General features: G+C 45.7%; 1 protein-coding gene across 1 annotated transcript in view; it reads left to right on the top strand.

The window, feature by feature from the left end:
- DNAH10 (dynein axonemal heavy chain 10) overlaps window positions 1-21,748 on the top strand; it is a 1,995,301-nt gene that overhangs the window by 1,832,206 nt on the left and 141,347 nt on the right. Inside the window, exon 68 of the mRNA XM_085636177.1 lies at window positions 18,565-18,719. Within this exon, the coding sequence (XP_085492303.1) occupies window positions 18,565-18,719 (155 nt within the window). The remainder of the gene's footprint in view (window positions 1-18,564; window positions 18,720-21,748) is intronic.

Raw genomic sequence — 21,748 nt, 5'->3', positions numbered from 1 at the left:
CTCCAGGATTGATGACCAGCTCTTTGTGGGCTTTGCTGGCTGCAGGAAGGGTCGAGCGGTGCACAAGCGCACCCTTTCCAGGTGGATTGTCTTGTGCATCAAGATATGCTACTCCCTAGCTGGTAAGGAGCCTCCGAAGGGTTTGAGGGCTCATTCTACCAGAGCAAAGTCTTCCACATCTGCCTTAGCTAGGGGTGTTCCGGTGCAGGACATTTGTAGGTCGGCAACTTGGGCCTCCCTCCACACCTTCGCAAAGCATTATTGCTTAGACACCGAGGTGAGGAGGGACGGACACTTTGCTCGTTCCGTCCTTCAGGATTTTCTGGTATAGAAGGGTGGACACCCTCCTCCGAGAGTGGGGACTGCTGTGGAATCTATTCACAAGGTGAGGAATCCACTGGCAGATGTATCCATCAGAAGAACAAGTTACTTACCTTCGGTAACGCTTTTTCTGGTGGACACAGTATCTGCCTGTGGATTCCTCACTGACCCACCTGCCTCCCCGTTGTCCATCCTTCTATACCGGTATTTCTATGCCTGTAATTCTATTGATGGGTTTCAAATGTGTTTATCACTGTCAAAAGCATTATGTTATTTCTTGTGCTTTGGTATTTATTTTCCACACTGAGTGTGTTGATATGCATATTGTGTACTGTGTATACTGTGTATATATATTGCTGTCAGTCCGTCCGTGTGCCTCGAAGGCACGGAAAAAAGGGGCGGAACTGACGTCATCACGCCGACGAGGTCTTCTTATGGAGCCGGTGACGTCAGCGGAGTCGCGAGCGGAGCCGTGTCTCTGTGACGTCGTCGTCGACCCCATCGGCGTGGACTGCTACAAAAGTTTCCGAATGTTGCTGGCGCAGGGGATATTCACAAGGTGAGGAATCCACAGGCAGATACTGTATCCACCAGAAAAAGCGTTACCGAAGGTAAGTAACTTGTTCGTCGGTCTCTTGCATGGCTCTGCGTTCCTGGCGCGGAAAGCTATGTACAAGAACTGACGTCAACGCGCGAGGGCGGCGTCTAAGTACTCCGACGACATCATTCCGGCGCACGACGCCGACGATGGAGGCGGAGCCGCAGACGACGCCTAGCGACGCGCAAGGGGTATTGCTGACGAAAAATCTTTCCGGATCCAGCCTGACGGCTGGGGATATTCTAAGGTGAGGAATCTAACTAACTAATGTTTCTTACAGATACATCGTTACCGAAGGTAAGTAACTTGTTCTTCTTGCATGGCTCATTTTCGTTTTCCCACTGTTAGCCTAACTGTGCATTTTGTTGGCCGTTTTTATTTTGCACATGTTACTACATAATGTGCTGGTCTTTGTGCCACATTGTATTTTCACAGAAAACCTGCACATGTTTCCGTGTTTTATTATTTTCCTGGGATCTAGTCTGAACACACTAGACAAGGTCAAACGGCAACCACCCTTATTCAGGGACCAGAATAGGACGAAACAACACAGTAGAGCCAGAGGGATGGGAGCATTACATGGCATCGACACACACAGGAGAGGATGGAGTTGCGAGGGAAGGTTCCGGCGCAGCACCATTACACGCACCTCGAGCGCAAAAGAGTCCACTAACTGAGCTCAATAGTGGTAGAGGGGAGACAGCAGTGCGGGAGGGAGGGGGAGGGTGGAGGCCTAGTTACCTGTTGGGGAGGAGGGGAGGGGGGAATTTTCTCATATGTATGCCAACCGATATTAGATAGCGGTGTGACCATAACAGCCAAACGTTTGCAGATGGGACAAAGTAGGAGCAACAACTGATGCATCCGTCTGGTCGTGCTCTTCTGTTTTGTACATTGACACCTTGAAAGTAGATATGCTTTATGACATGTAAAAGGCAATCAAAATTTGTTTCCATAAAAAACAAAGACCCTTATAATTCTCTCTGGTCAGACACTAGCACTTAGACATAACAAGAAATTGCAGCTGCTGTTTGTGAGCGCACGTCTTGTCCTATAACTGAGGCTAGGGGTTCTGAAAAACACACTGAGCGAAGGTCCTGAAGCATGAGGGTTGCGTCAGCTGCGATGTAGAACATCCACCTATGTATGCTAAGGTACAAGCCCCGCCATTAATCCCAGAGATCTCTAATATATAATCATTTAGCTTCAGTAGGAGGGAGGAGGGAGTTTTGGCTAGTCTGTCTCATAACATGACAGGGCTCTTTTTGGTATATGGTTTGTTAACCATGCTAATGATATTTTTGGTATGCATTTGTTGTCTAATTGTGGTGCAAATAGTGCATCTTAGAGCACGATAGTTTAAATAAATATTATAAACTTCCTTTGTGTCTCTTGTTTATCTTATTGTGGACAAGTATGAGTGAGAGAGCAAAAGGGAGTGTTATGTTACAGCGATCCCTGAGAGGGTTGTTTTCTGTGGTGCCAACTCACTTATTTCTCTGGAAAGGTTAGGAGGGCAAGTGAGGCACTATAGTTATTCGGACTCAGGCTCATGGATACTGAGATGGTATGGTGACTCAGTCCCTACATGCTGATGTTCTATGGTCCCAAGCATAGTTCTGTTCCCTAGCAGAATCCCTTCAACATGGCGCCGTCAACGTTTTGGTCAGGCATTTATTTGTTGGAACCCTGAGTAGTGCTTGTGCTTGTCCACAATACTCTTGCACCTTTTACACTTTGAATCCATTTTACTTATGGCGCAACCTATTGCTATTGCGGCCAACTGCAAACTGGCGGTTTATGCACATTTGTTACAACATGGAGTCCCTAATGTGGGAGCTCCTGTAATCTTTGTTATAGAGGCAGACGCTGCCTTCCGATTTTAATTTTTTTTCTTTGGTCACATTTCCAGCTGAGGATGCCAACACTAACACTCTTCATGAATACACTACTTCCCAGGCACCTGCTGCATATAGACCTTATGCACTTGTTGAAATTCCTCTACCTGATAGAGACTTCTAGCTGCAGATTCCTTACGTTTGAATTTCCCAGGTATCAGGCTGGATCCTGACATTTTTGTGCCACTATGCGTGGAGATTGAGCAGCGACAGTTGATAGCTTTTGACCTTCCCCCAAAGTCTGTAAAGTTATTCTGGTGGCCAGACGGCCCTCCACTAAGATGGTATATGCCTGCCGTTGGCAAAAATTTGTATTGTACTGTACAGAAAAGTCCTTTGACCCTCTTTATGCTTCTCTTTCTACTGTCCTTTTATTCATTCTAACCTTTGCCCAGCAGGGCTCTGCTTTGGGAACTCTCAAGGGTTACCTTTCTGCTCTGTCTGCTTTTTTGCGGTTTCCAGACCAGCCATCTCTCTTCAAGTCTCCAATTGTAAATAGATTTCTAAAAGGGCTGGCTCACTTATTTCCACCAACGCCCTTTGTTATGCCACAGTGGGAACTTAATTTTTCCTTACCTATTGAATGTGTGCTCCTTTTGAGCCTTTGCACAACTGTCCCCTCCGGCTGTTGTCCATCAAAACAGCCTTCTTGGTGGTTATCACTTCTGCCCAGAGGGTGAGTGAGTTGCAGGCGTTATCTTGTTTGCCTCCTTATCTTATGCCTTTTCCAGACACGGTGGTGCTTCACAGCAGAGCATCCTTTTTGCCAAGGGTTGAGACCCCATTCCATCTGGGTCAATCCTTCACTTTGCTCACCTTCTTTGCTCCCCCGCCCCGGGAAGGGCAGTGCAGAAAAGGACCATCTCTCGCTGGGTCGTTCTCTGCATCAAAATCTGTTATGCCTTGGCAAAGAAGCAGCTCCCTGAGGGATTAAGAGCCCATTCCACCAGGGGAAAGGCTGCGACTATGGCCTTGGCTTGGGGTGTCCCAGACCAAGACATCTGTCAGGCACGTGGGCTTCTTTGCACACGTTTGCAAAACATTACTGTCTTGATGGTCTGGTATGCAGGGACGGACATTTTGCCTGTCCAGTCCTGCAAGACTTCTTAGTTTAAGATGTAAGTACGCATCCCACCGCCTGTATGGTATGGCTCAGGTATCTAATTCAAAGGTCAGGAATCTGCAGCTAGAAGTCTCTATCAGATGATCAAGTTACTTACCTTTGGTAACACATTATCTGGTAGAGACTCTATCTATCTGCAGACTCCTTACAGCCCCACCCATGCCTTCCCGCTTTGCGGACTGGTATTGTAGGACGAGGGTTGTTCCCCCCTTTTAGGGCCCTAGTTTTGCACACAACTACATCAGTTACTTTGTGGCTCTGCGCTTCTGGCGTGGAAAGAACAAAAAGTACTGACGTTCGCAAACCTGGGTGGTGCCTATGTAGGCACCGCAACGTCATAAACAACGCTAACGACGCCGACGATGACACGCGGAGCGGAATGGAGCCACCTGGCATCACGGGCAAGGGGTATTGCTTAGCAAAAGTTTCTGGATCCAGCCTCATGCCTGGGAAATTCAAAGGTAAGGAATCTGCAGCTAGATAGAGTCTCTACCAGATAATGCATTACCGTGCGTAAGTAACTTTATTTATTTATTTGCAAAGTTTTATATAGCGCTGGCTAGACCCAGAGGTATCAGAGCGCTTTACATGAGGATCAGCGAGTGACAGGTTACATAATTACATGAGCCAAGTATAGACATAGGTGAAAAAACATGAGATTACACAATAATATGAGTTATTAGTGTGTAGCCTAACAAGACATACGTCTTGTTGGGAATGGAAGGAAGAGGGGAAACAGGGTTAATGAGTGCAGATAAAGTCAAGCAGACAGGAAAGGGGAAAAGTACTTCAGGGGGAACAAAGCGGTCAAAGTGAGAGACAGACAAAACCAACCTGAGTATCCGTGAAAGAGTACGAAGGGAGGGAGTCACGGAGGGAGGAGGCGGGAGAGGGAAAAGAAACACAATGGGGAGACAAGGAAAACAATGTCCGATGTCCGGCTGGGTTGGTGAAGGCTGAGGGAGTGAACCAGAGCCAAACTCCTCTATAGCTGAATAGGACAGCTCCACCTGGCATCGGTCAAGGCTGCTCAGGCTCTGCGGTAAGTACAGATAGTTATGGTTTCTACCCAGGGGGCACGTTATAGTTCCATTATAGTTCCGGTGTTACTGGGGAGCACCGTCCGCCTTACCCTCCAGCTCGCCCCCAGGTCAAGAGTGGTGAGAGGAGAGGTGGAAGGGACAGTTCCAAAGTCTGCAGATCTTCCCTATTTCAAGCAGCAGTAGTGAATGTAGCATTTGTGCAGGTTCCCAGTGATAGTGGGACCACTCCCAATCCTCTACTGACTGTGTCTCCCTTGCTGCTGTGGTCACTCACGGAGAGGTCCCTGTAGCCCCAGAGAACAAATGCTGGATCCCTCACCAACAAGGGAAGAAAAGAGTGCTTTTGTGGAAGGCCCGCTCGTGGCGGCCATCTTAGGGACAGTTAGGCTGGTATGAATGTCCCTCACTGCTGTAGGGAGAATTGACAGTTAGGTCTGTGGTTCAGTAGCCTGGGATCCTGCTGCTCCAACACAACAAATGTTGGTGGTAATGTTATTGCAGGTAATGTACAGCATTAACATGAGCTGGGCACTATTTTGTTCATAGATCCTTCCGTTGCTGCTACACTCGTGGACTAGAGTGAGTGAGCAGTTATAACGGGTCAAGGGGCCACAGAGTGAAGAAGCGCTGGCAAACTTAGAATTCCGCAGTACACAGGAAACAAATATTGCGGCAAGATGTGTGTAGACGAGGTTCGAGGGATATTGCTGCCGCCATTTTAAAGTCAGGCAGATACAGGCAGTTTCTCGGGAGCGAATGCCGTGAAGTGCAAATACAGCGATACCAAAGGGGATGATGGACAGAGCGTTTGAGCAAATCAAACACTCACCCCCTGTCAACTGATCTGGGGTTAATCCATCATCATTCTTTAGCTCACTCCACCACCCCAGTTCAGACATGGCCATATGCAAATCAGTCTGACCCTGTGCCTCATGGGAACAGTCCAGCCCGAACTGCCAAGCCATGTCTTGCCTGGACCAGAAACAAGCATCCTGGGACCGGTGAAGTGCGAATACAGCACAACAGTTTGAACATAAAGGGCACCTTGAGCAGAGGATCACAAATGGCTTTCTTCACAAGAATCAGCTGTTCAGTGAAGGAGACAGATGAAACTCTAGGCTGGAGGTGCTGTGATCGGGAGTGTCCGCCATTTTGGAGCTGCTGCGATGTTCCACTACAGTAATTAGTGTGCCTCTTCGGCTTGTGCAGCTCCTGCCATGCTTATGAATGGAGATGTTAACAACATACAATTGTTTCTGCGTTTTCTCCATCCCTTTCCTAAGCCTGTACCGGTTACCCATCAGTCTGGCGACCACCAGATGAGACCCCAGGCAAGTCACCTCCCTCGGGCCTCCACGGAGTCGTTGCTCTGGTTTCGATAGCCACGCAGTCTGCTCCTTGCCTCCTTGGAAAGTACGGGCAGCCCAGTCACCGCCCCCGTCGAGGTTCCGGAGAGCAGTTGGAAGAGGCTCTGACGATGTGAGGGTACAGAGCTCGGTCGACGGTAGTGGGGTCAGACGTTGCTCCAGGGAGCAATCGAAGGTTCCGATGAGGTGAGCAGGGTCTCAGGATTCAAATGGTATTGGTGGGGTCAGGCCAGAGAGGGATTTTCAACAAAGTTGATCCCAAAGCCTGGGAGCTCCAGATCAGGGCTCCGTCCCGGTGCCCATCTTTGACAATTACAAGAAACTTGTTCTGCAGTCTGGGAACACCAGACTTGGTTTAATGGCATTCTTCCCCATTTGCCTGGACCAGTTCAAATCGGTCCTCTCAGTTATAAGGGGCTACTAGGTCGGCATTAGATGGATATACATCTTATCCGGATTAAGGCAATTTAAATATCGTGCAAACCCGCGATTTTTACATTGTTCTTATACCGACATCTGATGCAATTTATTTTGCGTACATTAATAGCTGGTTCGGCTAGACTTGGCCCGCAAGTGCAAGTCCAGTTGCCTGCAGCACTTGTCATTAGTCCTGCAATTGTTCACTCAGTTATGGGCAATTGTCCTACTAATTGTGAGGAAATTCCATTTTGGTTTTCCCAAAAAATAGATCAACTTGAAGCTATGTTTCCCCATACGGGAGCACAAGACAAGCACAGAATTTTAACCACTGGACTCGCTCCCACTCTTGCAGACTGCAACACTTGGGGGACTATTTTTGCCACAGTCTGTACTCTCTGCCGTGGCATTTCCTCGATGGCGGTTCTACAGAACATCCTCAATCAGATACAGAATGAACATGGGGCCTCTAGATTTAGGGATTAAATTAAAGGTTAAAGGTTAATTGTCCCATAGTTTCTGAAATTATTATTTATAATGTTAAAGGTGAGGCAGCACGCGACTTACCGCAGTGGCCTTTGCCGACCGCAAACACGAGTTACCTATAATTATTGCTAATGTGTATACATCGCTAGGACGGAATAATTTGGGAACCAGACCTTCAGTACCACCACTTGGTAAGCCTAGAACTGACAAGGAAGCATCCCAGCCCATGAGGTTGCTAAAAACCATGGGATAAATCTAAACAACAGCAGAAACGTAAACCTCGCAGAGGTTCTCCACCCAATGAGTGCTCTGAGGGACGGTACGATTTTCGCGATCACACTAAAATCAAGAAGCCATACAGGTATCAGGTTCCTGATGCACGTTCTCCTCGTTCCTTTCAGGAATCATTGGACCAGCAGTATGACAGAAGAGGGTGATCTGAACGCAGACTGGTAAACCAAAGAGGGAGACACGACACTCTTCTGACGTGAAAATTAAAAAAGAGGAAAAAACTGATCAAGATAAACCTGTGTTTCAGAAAAAGAAAGTAGCAGCTTTCACTGCGAAATATGCCACAGACAGTGAGAACCCGCATCCTGAACAGGAGTTGAATGGTGATTCTCCTCGACAGTGCAGCAGAAGTCACCATAGTACGTCGGAATATCTAGGAGTTTCTCCATCTAAAGCAACTGATACCTTTGTTACAGTTAAAACCGCGGATACACGAATAGCCCCTCCAAACCGGTTGTATCACTTAGATATTCATATTGAAGGTGACTTTCAGTGCACCATCAACACAATATTCTGGGATCACTTAACTAAATCTTATGACATCCTCGTGGCGGAGGTCGATTGGCCCCCACCATTTGTACCCGCATCCCCCTAAGGTTGTGGATGTGATTTTTTCTTCCTTTTTTAACCTTGTCCCTCACAGCGTCAAGCTTATGCATCCAAATGGGCGGAGGCGTGGTTGACACCCTAAGATGGTGGTCGCATAAGCGACAAGCTCCGGGCCGGGCCGCCAAAACTGTACAAATATCTAGGGCCCCTGAAGTACTGGAGTGAACGCCGAAACCGATAGGCACGGCGGTGATGTGCTGGAATGCGGTGGTGATTCCTGGCCCAGATATGGCACGCCGCAAGAGTTGATGACATAACGGGCCTGGAGGCGGCGAGCACCACCCTGACGCAGCGGACTCTCCTAGGGGCTGCTTGCTGGTGTCCACACACGAGAGGAGGGCTCTCCTAAGGGAGGTCCAGGCTTTAGGCCGGACAGGGCGCACCCAAGGCCTGCAGCCAGAAGACTCCACGGCGGCTTGGCCGGGGACTGTGCATCGCGGGCCGAGGTGCGCTGCCCCCGCCACCGGAATCCCCCCGGAGGCAAAAGGATCCAGACCGCGCCGGAACCCGTAAAAGGGGCGAGGATTGTGCGCACGGGGACAGCTGCCCGAACTGACCTCCCCCCGGCTAACAGAATCGGGGGGGGGGGCCCTCTCTTTCCCTCCCTGGGATTGTGAAGTGCTGATCCGCCTTGATGTGGAGCGGTGAGCGTCGAATCTCCCCCCCCCCCCCCAACTGGGGCGGCTGGTGAGGAATCTGGCACCTGGCTGGGACAGGCATCGGACTAGAGCTCCCGAACGGATGCCCGGACAGAGTGCAATACGTGGATAGTTGGAGAGGTGGGGACCCCCCTAACCCCCTGGGGGACAGGATCCATCGAGGCCGGGCGCTTTCTAAGGGATGGGCTGCTGGCGCTGAGCTGGGCCTGGGCGCGGGATCACGTGACGCCCTGGTTTTGGCTCTGTGAACCCACTGGGAGTACGCGGCCTACTGAAGCCCCGAGCTTTCCTGGCAGCGGACTGCCTGCGATGAGCTAGGACCTGTGTAGGACCACGCGAGATCCTGGTTTTGGGCCAGGGGGGCCACGCATTGCATGTGACTCTGGTAAGGCCTGCCGCTGAGTGGCGTGGATACGTGCTGATACTTGCGTTCCCCCACCCTCCTCTACCCCATGTGGTGACGGACTCGTACTGTTTCCAGGCCTCGGAGTGGATACTCCTGGTCGCCGCCCTGAGCGAAGGTCTGGGGTGCCTCTTGGGCCCGGGGGATAGCCTGGTTCTACAAGAGGTGAGCCATACAACACATACTGGGGAATTCTGATAGAGTTGTCCGCCGGAGTTGCAGGATCGAAATGTAAGGTTACTTTTGAAGGTGCTTACCCCTCCTAAATACTTGATTGCTGGCTCTGGAACACCGGCCGAAGCGGGCGCCTTCCTTCTGGGTACCTAATCCTCCTGAGCTGTAATAGACCATGGTCAGAGGGAAGACACAAACCTCCTCGAGGTCGGGCAGGGGGATCTCACTCAACGCCCTCGGAGTCCTCGTCTGGCAGATCGCCGCAGATGGAGCCGGAGCACACATGCGCCCCAGCGGGGGATAAATTAGACATGATACTGAAAGAAATTAGTGATTCCCGCTCTGCACTTGACAGTCAGCTGGGTACGATTTCGGTGGAATTGAACTTACTTAAAGATGACCACCAAAAGTTATCTGATAAAGTTAAAAACATTGAGCAACTGCTGGACACAATGGGGCCACAAATCACTGACCACGATGGCCAATTAAAGGAGATGCGACAGCAGATTGAGGCCTTTCAAGCCCATGCTGATGACGCGAAAGGGTGGGCGAGGCGAAACAACCTCTGAATTTTGGGTCTGCCTGAAGGAACGGAGGGGCCCAACCTGACGATCTACATCGAGAAGTGGCTGAAAACTGTGGTGACACCCATGGATCTATCTCCACATTTTACCGTGGAGCGAGCTCATCGAGTGCCTACGCGACACCCCATACCCGGATCAAACCCACGTCCACTGTTGGCGCTTATATTGAACTAAAGAGACTGGGACCGGGTGCTACAGGCAGCGAGGGAGCAGGCCCCGCTACAAGTGTAAAATGTGAGGGTGTCTATATTCCCGGACTGTACTTTAGCTGTTCAGCGAAAGCGCTTCTCGTTTATGGAAGTCAAAGCGAGAGTCCGTGCGGCTGGCTTGTCATTTGCATTAATTTTCCCGGCCACGCTCAAGATTAACTATAACCAACATTCATTGTTCTTCGATACCCCCGATAGCGCGTGGGAATGGCTGGACCGACACTTCTCTGATGTACTGTCAGAACGGAGATTGGATTCAACACAACCAAATTCTCAACGACCCCCCCCGTCGGCGTAGAAAGGGCATGGTCACACAGAGTACGGGGACTTCTCCCCCACACCACCAGCAAGTGATGGAGGGTAGGCGAGAGGCCCTCCGGACAGCCGAGACACTCAGAGTCCCAAGGTCGGCGATCAGCACTAGCCCTTCTGAGGAGGCCAACTCGGACTCCGACTCCGGGGGTAGCATGGCCTTATTCCCGTCTGCATCTACTCAACTCAGTCGGGACCCATTAGGCTGAGCGTGAAGGATCTTTTAGAAGAACACTGTCGCTAAAGTACTGGAACCATATCCACCCACTTCAGCAAATTATTACTTGTTCTGCATTAATCCATGCCACTGCTTACACATGGGGGAAAAGGGGGATCTCATGCTAGTATGAAGGCCCGGCCCGCCTTGGGCATGTGTTTCTTCTATAGCTCAAGAAACATCTGTGTTACACACGTAGCTTACCCCCACAAGCAAAAGCAAAAGTTCTAAGTGTATGATGTTAACCCGTTTTTGCACAGTTTGATCGGATAAAGTTCTGTCGTTGGACCCAGTATTGGGGATTGTTCTCATTGGTTTAATGGTTGCCGCATATTCTATTTGGGGGTTCGGGGGGCTGGGGTGGTGGTGGGCCGGGTGGGGCTTTTGGATTTGCAACTCACGAAGTCGGTTGAGAAACTGTATACTGTCATATCCTGGAATGTTAGGGGGGATGGGGTCGGCCCAGAAAGGGCACAGAATAGTAGCTCAGCTACATTGTCACAAGGCTCAAATAGTATATCTCCAGGAGACGCACCTCTTACAAACAGAAACAAGTAAACTGCAGAGGAGGTGGAGGGGCCAATTTTATGCTACGTCATACTCCGCCTTTTCTAGAGGGGCTGCAATATGGATACGGGCGGGAATCCCATTTGCTCATAGTGAGTCCCAAATTGATGACCAAGGCGGGACCCTGGATGGTAGGCAGGTAGTGTTAGGCTACATCTATGCTCCAAATGTGGATCAGGATGCCTTTCTGTCAGGTTAACTCAGGCACTCTGGTTACAACTACCGGATTCCTGCCTAGAAGACAATGTGGACAGGGTGGGTCCACCCTCCCCCCTTTTCTTCTCCCTTCTCCCCCCGCCACCCACTCGGCTAAATTCTTGGATGCCGTTCGGCTCCCTCCCCCCCCCTCCTTGCCCAGGGGCACATTGGCTTAACATTAACATGATTGATTTGCCCTCAGGATCCTGTCCCGGCAGAAACGGTTGGGATAAAGCGGCTAAGTATATAGTTAACAGTTAGTAGGGAGGGAAGAGTTGTGGGTGGGATGACGAGGGTGGGTGTAGTGGAAAGAAACTGATGATGTACAGAGCTATAAGATATATTGTTCTAAACAAATTACTGTGGTTAAGAATGGTGTTGTGGAATACTAGCTTACATACAAATCGCCTGTAATCAGCAGTGCATTGTCATGAAGACGCCAGCCAACGTATACAAAAGATCTGAATGCTTAAATGTAACCAAAAATGAAGCACTATACTGTAATCTGATATGTATCTCTGATCTCTAATTAAATTGTGTTAAAAAAAAAAAATAATGCATCCAAATGGGCCCTTGCATTGGCCCATGCACTTTACGGTAATCATGTGGGTTGGGATTATGCTTCCCCTTATCATGTTATTCCTATACGGTCCACAACACAGGTTAAACCACAATATCCTATTAAACGGGACGCTAAAGTGCCTGTTAAAGAAATTCTCTCCCAGTTGGAGTACCAGGGTGTAATTGAGCCCTGTGTCTGTAAACTGTAGAATCCTCTTTTTCCTGTCATAAATCTGCATCATTCTTATTGCATTACCTTAGATTATAAACATTTGAATAGTCATACACGCACATTTGTGGGGCAAAACACGCACAGTACAGCACTCATTAACAATGTAGTCCGTAAAAAGTACAAAACCACCTTGTACATTTCCAGTGTTTTTTTCAGTCACAATTTGGCTCCTGAGAGCAAAGACTGGTCTGCTTTTAGTGCTCTGGGTTTTCAAATGCGCTATGCATGATTTCCTATGGGCTATAGGAACAGCCGGGCATTTCGGCTGCACAAATTGTGTAAATTCTTCATGACATTGATCCTAACGCTCTGTCCTATGTAGACAATATCTACTTGATGTACAATGAATTGAAGCTCCACTTGGCCAGAGTAGATCGCATAATATTGTGATTTGCTGAACTTGGATAAAAGTTCAACTTTTAACAATCGAATAAAGCTTATTTAAGTGTCCTTATCATGGGATATGAACTTAATTTGAACATGAAGGAAAGAGTCATGGCCCTCACTTTTTGGAGAAATGCGCACAGTTGCAACCTCCAAACACATTAAAAAAATAAAATCCCTGCTAGGATTTTTTAATTTTGGCAGAACATACATTCCTGATTATGTTCAACACATTAAACCCCTTTATGCATTAATATGCCCTGATTTTTCCACTTCATGTTGGACATCAGATAAATACATACACTCAATTTGCTTGAAACATGCCACTTGCGTACACATATCAATACCATGAACCTGGGGATTCGAATTTTACCGGCTGCAGTTGAATTTACATACATCACCTTCAACAAAGGTAAAACAGTGCCTATCGCATTTATAAATCGCATTTATATCAATATATATTACATTAAAAAATGCACCCCTTTGCCAAAGGGTTTGCCTTCTAAATAATGTTATCATCTAAATAACCAGAATGTTCCTTTTGTAACTATTCCAGGGGTTGTGATCGCTCAATTTCCGAGACTGCAGACATGCTTTAGTTGTAGCTGCACATGAAGCTGTTGCTTCCGCACATGCTGGAGTAGCAGCCACTATTTCGCTGTTACAGCAATGTTGTTGGTGGGAAGGCTTATACCAGCAGGCCAGAAAATATGTCCTGTCCTGTGCTGTGATATCTGTCAACATATTAAAGGCTCCACCATGGCTCATCCACCCCAAACACACCTCTTAATTTCCAACAAACCTTGTGGCTGTATTTACCTGGATCATTGTGGTCCACTAATTTCAAATACTGAGTTCTAACTTATTTTGGTCACATTTGACTCTTGCTTTAAAATTCCTTTGGGTTTGGCCAGAGCACTTGGCTGATGCTCAAATTGTTATTAAAGTCTTGCATGTCCTTGTCTGTTCTTATGCATGCTGTGCATTCCACTTGTACCAGGATCCGGTATTCGCTTTTAAAGCGTACCAAGATTCAATGATGTCCCTGGGGGTACAGGTTCATTATTCTTCTCCATATAGGCCTGAGGGCAAGTCTGTTGTGTAAAGAATGAACCATGACTTAAACCAGTCTTCAGCAGCTAGAGTTTTAGTTACTGGCGTAGTTGGTTTAACCACCTCTAGGGGGTTCAACAAGCTCTTAATAACCTCCCTAAAAGAACTCTGGGTGGGCAGACCCCATACAAAGTTATTTTTGCCATCAAGATGTATGTTCCAGACCTTGACGGTCCATACATTGTGGTAGCTGCCACAGCCATTGACGTAGATAATCATTGTGCCCTCTGACAGGACATACAAAAGTTCTGTGATGCTCAATCAAGCAAATACTTGTCCGCATCTCTCTCTCTGAGTGCGAATGTACAAACTACATTATCCGTCTGGCTTCCAAAAGTTGGTGATCAGGTTCGAGAGAAGGTGGCAATTAAAAAGGAGTTTGTTCCATCCTACCGTGCTCCTGCCCTTGTTCTAGGCTTGCAAGGTACAAGAACTGTGATTCTGCCACCCCTTTCTGGTCCAAGGACAAATGCTTTGTCTTTATCGACCATGTCAAACTACACCATGTGGCCGATTCTACATAGTATGCCACGAGGTGTTTGTGCTCCTCCATAAGACTTTCCTTTGCGGCCCATGAGCACCACCGATGCTGATCTTCTCCGACTGGGGGGGGAAAGGCGGAGTCATCCGGCGTCAGCATGACTGAAAGGATAACTGTTTCTACTATCGCCTCTTCTAATACGGATGTTATTTATACTGATCCACTGTTGGTGAATCCCTCAGTGTTGGATCTTCCAAGTCCTGCTACTGAATTTCAGCCTCCAGTTTTTCAGCTAAGAACCTCCGGGTACTACATGGATCAAGATGATTTTACTTCTGATTGTACTTTTTTGCATCTGCCTCGAGCAGTGATTTATGTTTTTATTTCATGGTTGAAATGCACTTATCTAGTCTTGGCTTGGATGTATTTCTGAAGCATACTCTTCTTGGTATTTTTGTTCATGTGGATAGGATTTGTGACTGCTTTTTCCTATTGATCAATGGCTACTACCTCCCAGAACGTTCTGCAATGGAACTGATCAACGGGGTGTTGGCACCTCATTCCTCTTTGCATAAACTGAGAAGAGACTTGTTCCTCGTCAACATTTTGGTTTTTCAAGTGACTGATAGGATTGTTTGAGATAAAGTTCCTTTCAATATATTCAGGCCCTATGGAGACCCTGAAGGCAACATGTGTTCAAAGTTTCTAAATAGCATGGTGCAAAATAGTACATTTAATTCCACGTATTTTTATGTCCTAACGGCTGTTGATTGTGGTCAGTAGACACTAATGATTGTCATGCTCATTTTCATTTACTCCACACCTGGGTTCAAATCAAACAGACCTGATCCCTGGTACTCTAAACTACCATATTCTGGTATAATTACCACCTATTTGGTGTCAACAATTGCTTGGACAAGCCACACTGTTGACAGTGAAATAACATCTTTCTCTCCTTTCCGAAGTCAATCTGAATTTATCAGATTTTTTGGGGGGTCCCAAATCTTTACATTCTAAAAGACTTATTTATGCTACCTATGATTAAATTTGGAAATTATCCCAGATGGAAGTTGTTGCACGTTTAAGACAAATTGACCTAGATAATTTGGATAAAGTGCTTGCTGTTGTTCATTACAGAATTAATATGTTGTCTTTTTGTAATTACAATTTAAATAGGATTGTGTTGTCTTCTATTGATATTATGCAAAATGTAATGTCAACATTGAATCATGGGCAAAGTCAGCATAGATCTATTATGCAGTTTAGCTGTACATTCAAAGCCTTAAAAATGGGCACATACCATGGCACTACTTGAATTGCAGTTACTTATTAATGCCCTTAAATTTAACAAGCACACAACAACTGATGGCAATGAAAGATTCAACTTACACAATGCTGCATATAGAGATATTGGAACAACTTCCATTTACTATAGCAGAAACACCTTCAGCTGTGTGGTTGATGCACAGCGTTATTCTTTACCTATCTCAACATTTCAGTTTACAACTTGGATGAATTTCCTGTTGGTATATATGAACCCCTTGGGAACAGCTTCATTAATTAATTATGGTCACTTACCTTTAAATATCATTGTGACCAGGCCAATAAGGAAGTTTTCCTTACTGTCGGACATTCAGTCGTTTGCAAACACATTAAAATTTGTGGCTCATGTAATACTTCAGTGCCGAATTTGGCCTGTTATTTATAAGGACTTCCAGTCCCCGCAATTCTTCCCCCTTATTACAGTCCTTTCAAATAGGAGTTATTTAATACTTAGCGATCAAGATTGTGGTGGAATGCAATATGGAATCCCCTATATTTTGTCCTTTACCCAGCTCACCACTTGTTGCATGTTTGCAATGTTTTGTTTCCCCCTCCGCATGGGATCATAGATAGCTCGTTGTGGCCTTCCATTCCAACTTTGAAGGCAGACTTCAACAAGCTAAGCAGACTCAAAGCATTATTGTTTCAACATGAGGTAGCTCTCACATCTGCTCACGAAACTTTCGAATTGCAGCTGGCTAGAACTTCTAGTGAAGTACAGTCATTGTTAAATACAAACCACCCCCTGCATTTCAGTGAATTAGTGCATCAAAAGTGTAAAAGTCTCTAATACTGCTGGTCTCGCACACTTTCTTAAAGTTGTCGGCTCCTGTTTCATCAGTTCATTCCAAACTGCCTTTGGAATAATACCGGCTTTAATCCATTCCATTTTTTCCATTGTATTCGGAGGATTTCCACTGCTGTTGTTCCTCATTTGCGGCATTCTCATCCTGTTTCTGCTCCTCCGCAATGGATGTTCCTTTTGCGGGCTCTCTGGAACTACAACCGTTCCAACACTATTGTGAGTGTATGCTCAGATTTTAGGAATATTTCTATAGCAAGAGCTGGATCTTGACTGGTTCTTAACATTCCAGCCTGCCTGATTTACTTGCATACAACCTGTGTTCCACTTCCTCTGGTGCCCCTTTGAAAGGGCACTGGATATTAGCTTAGCTTTGCAGACACCTGCTGCCTTGGACATTGAACTGCTAATGAGTCGCTTAGTTACCCATTTTCAGGACTGTCCCTTGGGTTTGCTACTTCTCCACAAAGCGAGCTTTGAACAAGGAAGTATGTGCATTGGCACATGGATCACGGAATACAGGCTTTACTAACCCGGATGCAGGTTGCCCGGTAATTATTCCAGCATCGGCTGGGAATGAGGATCAAGTCTGTTCTTTGGAACTTGTGACTTGGGCTGTTGATCAGTCACCTTTCCTGAATCAGGTTCCTTTATGGAGTCGCTGGCCTTTAAATTGGCAAGTGATACAATGAATTGCTCCAAAACACCATGATTCGATTATTTTTCTAAATTGACAATACTTTCTTTAGTGCTCAGAATATAACTTTTACAAGCTAGGTTTGAGTTTGTTTATCTTTTAATTACCCTTATCTCATTTAGTTCTTCATATTGTGCTATTATCTTGACCAAAGATAGGGTATCATGTGTTTCTTTCATGGTACATTGTCGTTTTCCCAATGTTAGCCCAACTGTGCACATTGTAGGCCGCTTTTATTTTGCACACTTTTCTACATACCACGGTTGTCTTTGTGCCCTATTGTATCTCACACAGAACCTGCACGTATTGTTGTGTTTTATTCTTTTCCCAGGATTTAGTCTGAACACACTAGACAAGGTCAAACAAGAATGCTCCTTGTTATTCTCTCTGGTCAGATACTAGCATTTAGACATAACAAGAAAATGTAGCTGCTGTTTGTAAGCACACATGACTTGTCTTATAACTGAGGACACAGGTTCTGTAAAAATACACTGAGCTAAGGTCCTGAAGCACAAGTGCTGCATCAGCTGCCATGTAGAACATCCACCTATGTATGCTAAGGTACGGGGTCCATCACTAATCCCAGAGTTCTCTAATATATAATCATCTATCTTCAGTAGAGGAGAGTTTAGGCTAGTCTGTCTTATAACATGGGAGGGATCTCTATGGTATATGGTTTGTTAACCATGCTAATGATATTTTTGGTATGCATTATTCATACTTCATCTTAGAGCATTATAGTTTAAATAAATATTATAAACTTCCTTCGTGTCTCTTATTTATCTTATTGTGGACAAGTTCGAGTGAGAGAGCGAAAGGGCGTGTCCTGTTACCACGATCCCTGAGTGGGTCGAGAGTGTTGTGTTATGGGGTTCCGACTCACTTGTTTCTCTGGAAAGGGTAGGAGGGCAAGTGAGGAACTATAGCTATTCGGACTCAGGCTCATGGATACTGAGGTGGTATGGTGACTCAGTCCAACATGCTAATGTTCTATGGTCCCAAGCATTGTTCTGTTCCTGAGCAGAATCCCTGCAACAAAGCTTGGAGGAAATTTAAAGGAACTCAAATGCAGACATTTCAATAGCTTTTAGCACATTTGTAACTCCAATCCCAGAATGCTTGCACACAAACAATGGATGATCAGGTGGTAGTTTGGCAGGACCACCAAAAACCTAAAAGGGGGAATGCTGTTGTTTGCATGCCAGCCACCGTCTCTTGGGAGAAAACATGTTCAGTGATAATTAGACCATTGATTTTGATGTAATTTCTGCATTGACTAAAACCCCCTAAGTACTGCCTTTCAGAGGAATCAATGATGTACAAAAGAAACTGTACTGCTCAGATGTGTGACTCCCTGCACCTTCCCCCAATGGTGGTAATAAGAGTAGTTGCATATCATTCAGGTCTCAGAAACTGTGCCTTAAAATTGGTGTTTTATGCTGTGTTATTTCCCCCGCCTCTTTTCTTTAGTTAACGAGAATGTTTTTGTATTTAGTGGTACGACCTAGACACCTTGGAGCAATCTCCTTTTCCCCTTGGCTACAGCGACAAACTTACACCATTTCAGAAGCTGCTGCTCTTGCGCTGTTTCCGTGTGGATCGTGTTTATCGGGCTGTGACGGACTATGTCACTATTACGATGGGAGAAAAGTAAGTTGCTAGAACATTCATGTTTTTACTTGATGTATACAGACTAGCATGGGATTCAACCATTCATCTTTATTCTATGGGTGGAATAATGCCAGTGTAACATCATCAGGTGCTTTCTCTAAGTAGTAAATCTATTTTTATTTTAGTAAGTCACCCAAGCAGATAGTTTAGCATTCTTGGGGAAGACCAGGCACTATACAATAAGTATATTTGAAATTCTGTATTGGGTGAAAGAATGTTTCATATTCACTTGAAGAGTGGAAACATACTAGATATGCTAGTAAAGATTTGCTTAAATGTGGTGCCATTCACAGAAAGGTAAACTGAAAACTCGTGGTTTCATTACACTTATGTTTGGAGTAACCTTCTGTCTTTGGACCAGGGCAAGTCTACTTTTCCAGGCGAACTTAAATGCCAACTTTCCGATGCTGATTTCCCACCTGACCACCTGGCACCCGGTTACTCTACTAATGACACAATGACAGCTTGTACAGGTGCACCTTCATCCCGCGCACACAGAAAATAATAGACTATGGTCTGGTTTAAATAAATAAACACACTCTCCCTAGCACAGTCACAAACTCCTGAATTTATACTCCTCTGGAGAACACACAGCAGTGAGATCCAGAGCCAAGCTTATTTTAAACTCTGGCTTCATCATGATCTACCAGCTCACCTCACCTGGTTTCCAAGAAGGGACAGGGATGCCCACAGTTTGAACTAGATTGTGACTGCCCCCTCCAGTAAGCTGCAGTATAGGGGAAAGATGTCCCTGTGGCTCCTCTGAAAGGGTGCACTCAGTTGGTAAACAAACTGTATGTCACTTCTTAGGTGGTACACAGTTGGGGCTCCTTCCCACCGTATGCTTGTTGCTGTACCTAAATTGGTAATACAGCATGGGTGCAGGGGCAAAGGTATTTTTACATTTCCATGGCAACACACCCGAAGCAAATGAGAGAACACAGACATAAGATCATGCAAGCAAAAGGTGTGAACCCGCAAAATCTGTATTAATTAAGGATGTGCACAATATCTTCGGCCCCTTTTGTAATATCAAGGTTTTCTGGGCAGGGTTACCAGGTCCACACTCATTGGGCCTCCAGTGCGCGACAGCTCTAGGTGTAAATTACTGCGTAGGAACATTTTATGTAAAAGTGCTTTAGCACTTTCAATTTTCTTTTTTGATTTCTCATGGAAATGATTTACCTTACACCCGCATATGGGAGCGTTAACTCATCATTTTCTCGCTGGAAATGCACTTAGTCCTGCCATTGACAAATGTAAATCTGAGTGTGTTTTCAGGCAGAGAAGCTACCTGCAGAATGGGGATGGAAATCCACAACTTACGCTTACTTTATTTAGTGCGTGGTAACCCTCATCCAGCAACACCAATCAGCCCACTTCTAGGTTTGTATACAAATCAGTGCATGAATCTCGTTTCCACATCCGTTCTTCAATTGTTTTTTTTAATTAAATGCCATAGCATCACCCTTTCTGGTCTCAATCCAAGCAGCCTTTGATGTTTGGATCCAGCTGCCAATTTATGACGTATTTAAATGGCAATTGTAGAGACTGCATCCTGCAGATTTGGATTTGCTCAGGAACATATTCAGCCTTTGTTTTGACTTGTTATGCTCTCTAGTTAGGATGTTGCACCACATCTGTAAGATACACTATGCTTACCCCCGCCATTAATAATCATGACAGATTGCCTAAATGCCCTTTTCACTAGTAGGCAATTTCCATCCACCTAACACTCCTCAAGATCACTGTCTCCCTCTTCCAGTCACTACCTTCACTGCAATATAATAATATAACAAATGTATTTCGTTAATAAAACAAACCACCTACCAATTCAGATATATTAAATCTCTGAGAGTATTCAGTGATGTTTCTTATAAACAAAACCCCCAAGGAATAATTGCTCTTGTGATGTCCAATTACAAGTGGAGTGCCTGTATAGAAAGGTAACAGAGGTGAGATATTTCAAAAACTTTCATTCTGATTTGTTTTGTTTTTCCACTGGGATGCATTTGATTCTCTACAACTGTTGAAATGTACATTGGAATTAAAAACCTTCAGTACTGTCACTGGGTGTTTCTTACCAGTTGCATTATAAAGTGCAGAAAGGCCTGCACTGTGAAAGTTCACTTTGCCCTCAGTGCAGCTAATGTGCAGGTTGTAAGAGACATTATCATAAAAGATCATACCAAGATAAGTGTAACTTTTCAACTTCTGCACTACATTTTGGCCCAGAGACTAACCATGATACTTTTTAACCATGATACTTTTTAACCATGATACTTTTTAACCATGATACTTTTTTTCTGCTGAATAGAATAAAAAATCATCATTTTGCTCTTGGCTACGTTTATTTTCACAAAATGATTTTGAGAGTAGGTGTCTAGGTAACCAAGGCGCCTTTGAACCCAGTTGGTGATTGATCAAGAATCAGAACATTGTCTGCATAAAGGAGGGTGTTTCATGGGTAACCACCAATTACCGGATTACAGAGAGGTAAAAAATGTATAGTGAAACAAGCAATGTATCCAGGGTGCATCCATTTTCGGCCCAGATTTCTTTTTTATAGATTCGCTGATCCCATTATTAGCATTCAACTGCAAGTTCAGTGCGGAATGCAACTGTTCTCCATAGCAAGGACAGCGGATGTGAAGAGCAGCCAATTTACGACTCCGTGTCGGTCTGTCCACTAAGACAAAGGCTGTATAGTCTATATATGCTGCATAAAGCCCCTGGCCTTTGTGCAGTACATATTTGCCTGAGCAGGATAAGTGAGATTGAATTTGTGACTGTCCCTGAGGTATATGTTTGCTGATACCCGGCCCTGTAGAAACGTCAAGATTGTTTGTAAAAAGAATTGCAGCAACATATAAGAGGGCAGCTGTCTGTATGTTTCTTTTGGATCCTCTTTTGCACCCTGTGAGCCGCATTTAAAAGCCCATTGCGCCGCCGGTGCGTCACTTTTTTTTAACACACCTGCGGCACAATGGGCTTGCCCATATTTACAA

This window comes from Triturus cristatus, chromosome 11 (assembly GCF_964204655.1).
Source record: "Triturus cristatus chromosome 11, aTriCri1.1, whole genome shotgun sequence".
Taxonomy (NCBI): domain Eukaryota; kingdom Metazoa; phylum Chordata; class Amphibia; order Caudata; family Salamandridae; genus Triturus; species Triturus cristatus.
The sequence above is the reverse complement of the archived record's forward strand: the minus strand, read 5'-3'. Positions and strand labels throughout refer to the sequence as shown.